The sequence below is a fragment of the Giraffa tippelskirchi genome, chromosome 3, assembly GCF_054371585.1.
Source record: "Giraffa tippelskirchi isolate mGirTip1 chromosome 3, T2T-mGirTip1v1.2.pri, whole genome shotgun sequence".
NCBI lineage: Eukaryota > Metazoa > Chordata > Mammalia > Artiodactyla > Giraffidae > Giraffa > Giraffa tippelskirchi.
This window is the reverse complement of record NC_137277.1, coordinates 101,957,269-101,969,615: the sequence shown is the minus strand read 5'-3', so window position 1 is coordinate 101,969,615 and position 12,347 is coordinate 101,957,269. Positions and strand designations below refer to the sequence as shown.

Genomic DNA, 12,347 nt, shown 5'->3' with positions numbered 1-12,347 from the left:
TTTTAGTATTTTCATGGCACAAAATTGCTCTCATATGGCTGGCAATCTGAAAGATGGGTTATCTATAAAAGGAATTTCAACTGGAAATCAGCAAATTTGGAGTCCATAATCACAATAATGAACAGCTTGCTTACCCTTATCCCTCACTCCTTTGTTTTCCCTAAGAAGAAGGAAGCATGCTAATTAAAAATAAATGTTCAAATTAAACACCCTACATAAGAAATATGCAGGTTTGATTGGGGAACAGGGAAGGCTGAGTAGAAGGCAGAGGGCACTTATAAACAAATCTTTGTGTGCACTATATAAAAAACAGAAAGTTGAGCAATGCCAAATCCAACGTCTGCAAGTTATATAATAACAGTGCTATCTCCCTTCACTTTTTTGTAAAGAAACTGAAGCCTCCTTAGTTACTTAAATGCTTATAGGCAAACATTTTATGGCAAAGTGGATTTTCAGCTAGAAAAATCTAAAATTGTTTAGAATTTTGGAATATGAAAAAATATGAAGTAATCTAGGATGTACCAATACCGAAGTTCTCAAATTCTTTCCTACAGTTTATTCATTTTGTCCCAGGAAAACATTTGAATTAACTCACTTCACTGATTAACATTTTTGTATAATATTTATAATTTATAGAGTTATGAGACTTTTGGTAAATGACCCATAAAATACCATCAAATTTAAGTCCTAGAACGTTTACTTAAAGCAATAAAGTTGGAAGAATCTGAACTTCACTCCCAGTAGAATTCTTGCTTAAAAATAAGAAATGCCTCTTCCTTTTTTTTTGTTATAAAATCCACTCTTAAAGCCACTTTGCTTTGTTAACTTTCATAGCATGTATGCTCACTACAGCCTTCAACACCTGAAAAATTAGTGGAAGAATTTGACTGATTATAGAGGCTGTTTTCCTTGTTCCACGGCTTGTTCTAAAAGGGATACTCAGCAGAACTTGCATTTTTTTTCTTTCATTTTGTGCTGTCTGCATGAGTAATTACCTCCCTGATTTCTGAGATGCAATTGAGTAGCTTCCACATTAGAAAAATCCAAAGATTGATAGAGCCATCGCTCCTAAAGGATTAGTTTGCTGCTGTAATTCCACGGAGTAGGTCATTCAAATAGCAAAATGCTACCAAGTTTAATTTCTCCTGTTTTTAAAAGCCAGATATTGTTACCAATATCAGGGAAATTGGAAAGCTCCCATGGGTCTTTTAAACAGGTGATGATCTTTAAAATTCCCTTGAGGGACTATCTCCTGCCCTTATGTGTCATCCCAGGGAATGACTTTGTGATAGCCAAGGTGTAAGTTTCACTTTCTTGAAAAATAAAGCTTATGACAATTAGTTTACTCACCTGTTAATTACAATTTCTAAATATCTATATGGATACCTACAAAGCAAGCTGAAGTCAACTGTGCAAACCGCTTCGCAGTATTTGAACTATGAAAAAGCTTTATAACCTGGTTCAGTAATGAAGTACTTCTTTTAAAACAGAAGTCATCACTGGATGAGTTAGCCTGCTGTAGTCTGCTTGAGTTGTCGTAACAAAACGCCGTAGGTTAGGTGACTCAAACAACAGCAATGTATTTTCTCACAGTCTGGAGGCTAGAATTCTGAGATCAGGATGCCAGCATGTCTGGTTCTTGTGAGAATTATTTTCTGGCTTGCAGATAGCTGCCTTCTGACTATGTCCTCCCATGGCGGAGAGAGAGCAATCTCTAGTGTCTCTTCCTCTGTTGTAAAGATGCCAGTTCTTGCAGATCAGAACTCCATCCTTATGACTGCATTAAGACTTGGTTATCTACTTAAAGTCCTGTATTCAACACAGACACATGCTTCAACATATAAATTTGGAGGGAACACATTCAATCCATAGCACAGCCCAAAGAAAGAGCCAATGAAGCCTCACTCATTTAGATGCTTGAAAACTGCGTAATTCCAAACTCATGTCATGTGTGGAATCTGGGCTTGCAGTTTAGTTCTCCCTTTTTTTCTTCTTTTTTTTTTCTTTTTTTTTTTTTTTTAAGCTAATCAGCCTGGTGGTCCCTTATATCAGGCAGGTATCTGGTGTGTATACTACAAAGACTGAAAAAACCATTACAAATAAAATTATTTGTAGCTAGCCAAAGAAAATAGAATCAAGTCTTGTTTACTCCCTCGTACTTTTCAAGTTAGATTATTTATTATATTTACAAGCTTATTTAATTTGTTGCAGATGTTCACGGAAAGGTTTTGTAAGTATTCACTGTTAGAATATTTTTTCATAAAATCCATTTTCCAAATGTCTGAATAATGACAAAAGACCTCCTAGCAGAATATTAAGCCAGGAAATTCATCTAAAAATCACAACTGTAATCATAAGTGGTATAAGCTGTAGTTGCTGTCTGATTAATTTTGGCTCAGTACAATGTTGTTGGAATGATTACTTTTGACTCAACTTTTTTTTTTTACTCTTGTGTGAAAGTAAACACCAAAGCAGAGAAAACACAGGAAGAAATGGTGGCCTCTTAAACTAAATTCTTAATGAAATCAAAGTTTAGTTTTCAGGTAATCTTACAAATATGTCCTGTTTTCTTCTATCAATATTGAAAATAGACTCGTATTTTCCATATAAAATAACAGTAAAGTTTTATTTAAATATTTATTTTCAGTCTATTTATGTAGTCCGGGGCATTTATTTTTTAAGTTTTCTGTTGTACTATTTATTCTTGTCTTTTACAATTAGCTCTGCTCCATAGTCAGTTTAACTGAAAAGCAAGATCTTTGTAAGTTAGCTGCACATTCAATTAATTGAAATTCAACCTCCCAAGACAAACCACAGATGCTCTACATATTTAGCACAGTGCTTCTAACCAGCTGTGCTAATCTGGGCAGTAACACTGCCCTGTAGCTAAACATCTGGACAGAGCTAGAAACCAGAATAATAAGTCGTTTTAGAATTCTATCAAGCAGATGACTACAGGTGACATCACAAAATGTAAAAGCAGAAAAAAAAAATATGTATCTATTGCCAATATGGTATTATAACTCAGAAGACGGATCATGCAAATTTCACAATACTGTTATCAACAAGTTTGACTTAAAACAACATTTTTCATTTTATAACTAGCTGTCCAATCACATGTACAAAATCTTAAATTTCAAACAGAGATGAGGTTGTACAGTTATGAAAACTGCATCACTTCTTGAAGAGGCAAAGGAACTAGCTCTTTTACCATTTAGTACTTGTGCCAGGGATAAAATTACACTAGTTGAAGAGAATCATGTCAAAAAAAATGTTTCTATGCCCTAGTCCTGCCTATGGCATTAAGACACTATCAGATTCACCACAAGAATTATGAGAAAGAGTTGTTTACTTTTGAAGATTCCATGAGGGAGGCATATTTTTCTATCTACACAGAAATTACTATTTGTTATTGTTGTTCAGTTGCTAGGTTGTGTATGACTCTGCCATCTCATGGACTATAGCATGCCAGGCTCCTCTGTCCTCCACTGTCTCCTGGAATTTGCTCACATTCATACCCACTGAGTTGGTGATGCTGTCTATTTCATCTTCTGCTGCCCGCTTCTACTTTTGCTTTCAATCTCTCCCAGCATCAGGGTCTTTTCCAAGAGTCACCTCATCTCATCAGGTGGCCAAAGTATTAGAGCTTCAGCTTCAGCATCCTTCCTTTCAATAAATATTCAGGGTTGATTCCCTGTAGGATTGACTAGTTTGTTCTCCTTGCAATCCAAGATACTCTCCAGAGTCTTCTCCAGTATCATCATTCGAAAGCATCCTTTCTTTGGCACTCAGCTTTCTTTTTGGTTCAACTCTCACATCTATTCAAGACTTCTGGAAAAACCATAGTTTTGACTCTACGAACCTCTGTTGACATTATTTGTTTTTACTTTAACACAGGTGGAAGTTGAAAACATTTGCACCACTTGCTTTGTGTGCCAGAATTCCAGAAAAACCAAACAATTTTAACATCTACATCCAGAGAGTAGATTAGGAATTTTGATCATATGAAGGAAGAATAAAGACTATCTTGTGCCTAATGGCAAATTTCCATTGAAATTGATTGGAATTCAGAGACTATGGCAATCTCTTAAATATATTTCTTCTAGACAGAGATTAACTGGGAAAATCTTTCTCAATTTCAGATTAGAAATTAGGAACAACCAAGCAACTTTGAAGAACAACACAAAAACTTTGAGCCTAAAATCGCCAAAACTAATACATATAAAATACAACAACTGAAAACTCCAGTTTGATTCTGCAGGAAGACCAAACATTCAGAAAACTGTTTTTTTTTTTCTTCATGCCAACTCATAACTCACTAATTAAAATCTCTAGATTGTCTGAGAAAAAATATCACTAAAAATTTTCTTTTAGATTTTTCATTCCATGATTTCACATAAACATTTAGACTTCAGAGTTCATTTTCATCCTTTCAGTGTTTTTACAAATATATAAAGTCTACTGAGCATTTAAAAAGTGTTCTTATAAATGTAAACATTCATGGAGGACAATATTGTTCTTTAAGCTATTAGGCCAGAATTTGTCTTCCTAGCTTAACTTTAAGATCTTATTTCCTACATATTCATATGAGCTTCTCTGGTGGTTCAGCAGAAAAGAATCCACCTGCAATGAAGCAGCCGCAGGTGATGCAGGTTTGATCCCTGAGTCAAGAAGATCCCCTGGAGGAGGCAATAGCAACCCCACTCCAGTATTCTTGCCTGGACAATGCCATGGATAGAGGAACATGAAAGGCTACAGTCCATAGTGTTGCAAAGAGTTGGACACGACTGAAGCAACTTAGCACACACGCACATAAATATTCATACGAAAAAGGTGTTTTCATATAAATAAAAGTTGAGGGAGGTTACACATTTTTATCATCATTTCCATTACAGAATAAAGTCGTGTGTACAATTAAGAACTCACAATATCTCTGTAGCTGAAATCTATATCCCAGAAATTTACCATTTGATAAAGAGAGACAGAAGAATATTAATACCAATAGTTTGCTGAGAATCATTTTCACAGTAATAAAGAAGTAAATAAGTTTGCTTAAATTTGCTCAGAAAAGTATTTCCTCATTCTAACATTCAGTGTCTTGATTGAAAGACAGCCCAGTATTTGGAAAGTGAAACAGTCATAAAGAGACTTTTGAGAGATGGATGAGTTGGAAGACACTAAGCTCCATTCACCTCATGAACACTAAAAAACCACCACTGAGTAATTTGGAATAGGGGAAGGAAGACAAGGAAAGAATTAAAAGAAGAGAAAAATAAATAAATAAATAAATAAATTTGGCTTTTATTTTGTGCTTATGTCCAACTTTAGAACAGAAATTCTAGAAATACTAATAAAGTATGTTCCATAAGTCTGCTTATACTGTCACTTGTCGATGAGCACTTAGTGACCCTATTGTCATCTACTGAAAGTGGGCAGAGTTGAAACACTATTTTTCTCCATTGTGTTTACATTTAAGAAAAAATATAAATGTAAACTTAGAAGAGTGGTCTCTGTTTGTGATCCAGAGGTATGTGTCATGCCAGGATCTCACTGCAGGAGAATGAGACACCACGGGCCTTTTGGCCCTGGGTTTGAAGATGTGACAGCATCTCCTATCAAACCAGCTGGCCATTTCAAGTACTCTTCTCCATATCTCCCTGTTCCATGTTCTTCAGAGTGGAGCATGCTTTCTGAGGCATTTCATTGTGTCTCTGTGATCAAACGTATGATAAATGTCTAATAACAAAAACAGTGGGGCTCCTGAAAAGGTTAATATGCATCTTTCTGCTTGAAGATTTATTTCTTCTTCACCCATACCACAGACAGGCTGTTGGTTTTGTGTGCTCTTGCCTTAGGAATGTTGACCTTAATAGATGGAGTCAAAGACAGGAGAAGATAAGAGTTCAAGAGAGGGAGATTTGAGGAAGAAGGCTTGTGCAGTGAAGGAGAATCTGTAAGGTAGGTAAAAGAACAGGTTTGTTATCCCTGAGTAGCAGTGACCACGTGGCTATATGTAGAGTAACACAGAAGATCAGATCTCAGCCCAGGAGTCCCAGGCTCGTGGGGTCCCTATGTTTGAAGGATGGCAAAGTATTGTCAAACCTCCAGACTAAAAGGGACGTCTCTAAAGTTACCAGTGTAACCGATGACTATGGCTCTTAAAGATCTACTATATATCTTGTTCTAGGTATGACTTTCATTGAACCCTTTATGGAGGGTCTTAACTAGTATTAAGGTTAAATTTGCAAAAGGTCTTGCAGGGGGGGAACCCTAGAGTTAGATTTGTGTAGATTTTAAAAAATAAAGGAGAGTGTTATCTCTTGCCTACTGAGTTTGTGAGCTAAAAATCTGTAAAACATTAAAGCAACACTTAGTGTATAAATTCCAAAGGAAAATAGTGTCCTGTGATCTTGGAAATCTAAGCAGAGATGATAAGAAAAAAAAAAAGTAAGCTATAGGAATAGAATTACAAAAAACGCCCTTAGATAAGGCAGAGCAACAGAAAGATCAGAAATTGAGAGAATGGCCCTTTTTTGAGAAAAGTTTCAGAGAGAAACTTGTTTTGAGAGTAAATTTGTATACCTTATATACAAATCTGTTAGTTTTTACATATATAAAAGGCAGAAAACCTATTGCATTACATTATTCTTTTCAACAAAGCTGCCCATTATAATTATGATTACACAAAGTAAAAAATAGTCCATATCTAAGAAAATGTTAAGATAGGAAGATTTAGGTTACTTTTAAAATCTGATGTAAATATTTGAATAGATAATTATGACAGTAAAATATTCACTGGCACTACATGATCAGATGTCTGTTGCATCAAATTTTGGGGAATAAAAATAGAGGGTGATATGGCCCTATTCTTGAGAATCTCAAATAAAATCTATGAATAAACAACTTGAAAACAATACATCTATCCAAATGATAGCATATGTGGTAGATATTACAAACCAGTGCTATAAATATTCAGAGAAATAGAAAACTGATGTGGCAAGCAAAACTTTCCAGAAGATTGGGAAAGAATAGAGAGGAAGAAATTCAGGCCATAGAGAGATTCTTCTAAATGTACATGTTCTATCAAACTTACTTTAACAGTGGATAAGTAATATCATTATATTCAAAAATTAAAATAAAATAGAAATAGTTGAAATAAAATCACTAATAGGATTTATAGAATATGATTGCCTGAGAAATAAAAAGAGCTATAAGTAATTATATTACATGTGTGTTTTTGGCATCAAATGTACATTAATTAGCACAGTAAATATGAAAGCTTAAATTTATGAATTCTATAGAGAGACAAAATGATCAAGTCTCAGTGTCTTAAATTTCCCCTCCATTTCACTCCCAATATATCTTGTCATTCACTAAAACACATGGTATGACTCCTCATAATAAAACATAAGCAAATAAAAAAGATCCTATCACCAGAGATTCTCTCAGTCTTAAGCTTTAGCTGTGAGAAAAGAATAATTGAACAGACTTTATACTCAGCCCATTGTGAATCTCCTAGGTAAACTCTGAGGGTTTGGGAACACAATAAAAATCCACTTCCTAGAGGGAAGTCTAGTTGACTATAGTAGCTAGACATGGAGCGCTAATGATTATTCAGCATGTCTTATAAAAAGGTCCAAAGTAGTTGACAAACTCTGTTTTTCATTTTTTTTTTTTTTTGTCACTTAAGTAGAACACAAGGAGGTGCAAACCTACAAAGCCGTTGAACATAGTTCTTATTAACTAACATTAGCTGCCTGCTTTGGGAATCGAGTCCTGGTTCTCAAAAGCAAATAATAAAAAGTAAATTTCATCACATAGGGATCTTTTTTTTTTTTTGGTTGGGTTTGTAAGTGTAGGAAGGAGATTAAACAAAATGGCCTTAAAGGCCACAAATGTACAACAGAGAAGGCTTGCTTCCTAGGATTCAAATCTATTGCACGAACTATCTGTTTTTTTTCAGAAATGGCTTACTTCTGATCTCTATAAACTGGTTGTTTGCTCTTACTTTCCCATTGCACACCAACCTTTTATTATAACTCTAATTAGTTTCATTGTTTATCTAAGTGAAGAAAACCCTCCCCTGTCATTTCAGTTGAATCTCAGATAAAGCATTCATGTTATTTTGATAATTGGTACATGTGATTTTTCAGTACTCACATGAAATATATTAAAGTTTAGACAACATTATAAGCAGATACATTATGATGGATTCCCTGTGGTGTCAGTTCACTAATGAAATATCCATTAGGCATGTATCAATAATATAATAATAAATATGAAATCTAGCTGGCATTATTAGACCTCAAAAGTGGACCACCAAAATAATTGCCTGTATCTTTGCTCATTATTAACTTGATTATCATGACAGAGTTAATTGTCAATCAGTTATTATGAAATGGTAAAGCGGGATAACCCATATAATTGTCAACTTGGTTGTCTGTAATCATCATACTCAGGTAGCAAAACTTTCAGGACCAGACTTCAGTAATCTAGTCTAAGTCTAGAAACTGGATTAATCAATATTTGTGCTACTGTGTAATTTCTTTTAGTGTTTCCTTCCTACCTCCTTGTTTTACTTGCCATCTAACTACCAATTCTGATCCTTCATGGAAATTAACTAACAATATTTTAGGCATAAGCAATTAGAAATGTATAAAATAAAACAGATTAACTCTGCTGAGTAACTTTGAGCACATACTTTCATCTTGTCCACCCTAGCAAGACCTCCTATAAGTTCTAAATTTCACTACAGAAAAATACTTTATCTTCTCACAAGTCATCAAATACCATGTTGATCTGAAACTAAATTCCTTTATTATGCGCATAAGAATCCTAACAAAGAAAGCTGTCAGTAGTTATATCTGGGATTTCAAACTCAAATGCCTACTCAGGCCAGAAAGTTATATAAAATGAGTGAAGTTACTCAGAGGTAGACTATCATAAACTGGACAAACATGACATCCATGTAAAAGAAGAAGCACCACTTAGTGAGAGCTAATTGTTTTCAGAAGAGCATTGAGCCCAGACCAGCCAAATCTTTTTGATGTTTCGAGAGAAACCAGAATTCTAGATTTTTATGGGGAAAAAAAAAATCATGATTTTAAAATTTTGGCATCAATTTAAACATTTTTAAAATGCTATGAAAGTAAAAGTAAATACATATGCTGCCTGCTTAACCCAGTTTAAATCTCCAAATTAAATAACAATGTGCTTCAACTGGAAAAAGGTTATTTTTGACTCTCCAATGTCATAGACTATTATCATTCTTATCCCTTTTCCTTTTAGAAAATTATCTTAATTTTATTTCTTTCATACACTTTTTTATTTTATGTATCTTTTCATCATTTAATTCACAACGAAACATGAGTGAGAGTTAAGAAGGATATAGGTAGGGGATATTCATATGCGCAATAGTAAGAGTGGTTAAATGCTTTTTTAGCCTAATTATCTTCTATCATCCAAGTTTAGATTTTCCACCCTTACTCTAAAATAAACCTCAAGGGAAGTACAGATTCCTTCTGTCTCTTGTTAACTGAATAGAACTAAAGATCAGTGCTCCATCACTGAAACTAAGAAGGCAATTCAAACCCCGAGTATATCTCAATAAAACTTGAAACACAAAATAAACACATGCATCTATACATAGACACATACATACACACAAACCTCAGGATATCAGTTGAAAAACGTATGAATTCTTATCTCTTCTATCATTCAGAACCCATATATAGACATTCACAAGTCTGATCTATGGATTACATGTCTAAGATGCCCAGATATCAATCCACTTTTCTCAGCAGTCCTTTCTGCTACCAGAAAAGACAATGGGTAGTAGGAGAGTGGGCCCCCTAATAAATCCTCAAGATTTTGATTACAAAGAATAAGGATATTTTCCTAGTAAGAAAAGAGTCAAACACCTTGGAAGAATTAATTATTTTGTTATAATGAAAGAATTAATAAATAATTTGGGTCACATTGTGAACTTTCCATAAAACATGCAATCAAACTGATTGGCTTAAGAAAAACCTTTTATCTTTGGTTGGGGAGTCATGGGAATCATGGCATTACAAGACACAACAATTAAGAGACACAAAAACACATCAGTCACTAACCAAGAGAAAGAGGTGAACATGCTGCCCCCAGGTCACTGCCCAATATGATTAAGAGACAGCATACAATATTCTCTAGTTGGACCTGATAAAATATAAGAACTTAATGAGGAATTATTGATTCATAAGAACATAAAATTACAGACTATCAGCTTTTACCAACATAGATACACACATTCTTGGCAAATTTTTAATGAATTTAATTCAGTAATTAATAAAAAGATTTATATATCATGGCAAAGTATAGTTTACCCCAGGAATGCAAGGTTTATTTAATACTGGAAACCCAATGTAATTCACCACTAACAGGAAAAAAAAGAAATGACATCTCAAAAAATCAGAAAATGCATTTAATAAAGCTCAATACTCATTCTATTAAGCATTCTCAGAATAAAAAGAATAGAAAAAACCTTCTTCAGTATGATAAAAGGCAACTATTATGACAATATTTATAATTGATACTATAACCTAATAATATTAGAAACAACTCAAATGCTCATCCATGGGGCATTGATTGAATAAATATGGTATATTCAAAAAAGCAACTACTCCCTTTTGAACATTAGCTGGATATAGAAACTAACTTCCAAAGGATAGAATAAAGGAAGGAAAAAAGTGACTGTTAAGCCCTACCTTAATCAAGTAATCAAATTAACTAGTGATAAGTCAGGTTGATAACAAGTCCCTCGTTATGATGCAATGAGAGGGGAATCTCATCTTTGTAGTATTCTTCCCCCAAACCCATAACCTCAGTCTAATCATTAGACAAATCCAACATGATGGATATCCCATAAAATACCTAACCAACACATCTCAAAAGTGCCAAGGTCAGGAAAAAAAGGAAAAACTAAGAAATTGTCAGAGAGCAAATGAGACTAAAGAGACATGATAACTAAAAGCAATGTAGTGTTTTTTTCATGGGATCCTAGAACCAAAAAAGGACATTAGTGGGAAAACTAGTAAAACTCTAGTAAAGTCTAAAGTTTAGTTAACAGTAAGGCACTAATGTTAGTTTCTTGGTTTTGACAAATGTACCACAGTAATATGAGATTTTAACTTTAGGGGAAACTGAATGATGGGTATATGGAAACCCCATACTATTTTTGCAGATCTTCTATAAATCTATATTTTGTCAAAATTAAAATTAGTTTAAAAAAAATGAAACAGATAAGTGTGTGTAATATAATAGCTTTGTGAGGAAATAACATAAATATATTTTTTCTTATTTACAAAAAATTAAAAATAACTAGAATTTGATAATAATAGCATCCTATAGAAATAAGTAGCATTGGGATGGATGGATATGCAAGGGATCAAGATTTTCTGAATATATCACTTTCTATTGTTTTGATTTTTTTAAGCACATCAATGTCTTACATATTAAAAACACAGAATTAAAACAAAAAGAATGAAAACATTGAATACAAACAGAAACAAATGGCCTTAAGGTATCCTTCCTGGATCACTTTGTACTAAATCCTGAAGAAACAAAAGAATTCAGAATGTAGGTATCCTGCTAGACAGCTGAACTCTAAAGGAAGATATCAAGAGGAACAGAGTGGGAGCGTGGAGGAAGAGCAGAGGTAGTGTGGCTGTTCCAAGGGACATTTGAGACACATAAGTATCAATCACAATGTGAAACCCTAATCGGATCCTGAATCAAAAGGAAAAATCAGCTATATGAAATATTTTGAAGAAATGGGAAAATTTAGTATTTAGTGTGGTCTGTATGGTGTTCTATAAGTAATAGTGATGTTCTTGGGTGTGATGAGCATGTGTGTTTGCCAGAAGATGTCCCTGTTCTTGGCAGATACATGATGAAGTTTTAGGCATGAGGTATCATGATGGCTGGAATCTACTTCCGAATGATTTGGCAAAAGGGAATTGTATGTCTATTTATAGAGAGAGGGGGATCAGACTTGGCAAGATGCTAACAGTTGGTAAATCTAGGTGTGGGATACACTGGTATTCATTATACTGTTTTTTTCTAACATTCCTATAGACTTGTCATTTTTAAAATACAAATTAAATTTCAGAGTCAGATTACTGTTTTTACCTTCTTTTTCCTTCTGATGAGCATGCTCCATCAGGCTAGGCACTTTGCAATTTTGTCATCTATTTTATACTCATCTTATCTATAGTTTTTGACCTATTCATGTTTTCTATGTCTCATTAATTTTGCTAATTTGAATTCTTCAGAGATCATCTATGTATGTCACCCATATTTTCAAGTTC

At 34.0% G+C, this 12,347-nt stretch overlaps 1 protein-coding gene across 8 annotated transcripts in view; it reads right to left on the bottom strand.

Moving 5' to 3' along the window:
• Positions 1 to 12,347, bottom strand: part of LOC145542216 (uncharacterized) — a 41,380-nt gene that overhangs the window by 12,550 nt on the left and 16,483 nt on the right. For 2 of the 8 annotated variants that reach the window (XM_081580606.1, XM_081580605.1), the window contains one exon: positions 10,116 to 10,197. The exons of the other annotated variants lie outside the window; for them this stretch is intronic. In XM_081580606.1, coding sequence (XP_081436732.1) covers positions 10,116 to 10,197 — 82 coding nt within the window. The remainder of the gene's footprint in view (positions 1 to 10,115; positions 10,198 to 12,347) is intronic. 8 annotated transcript variants of the gene reach the window in all.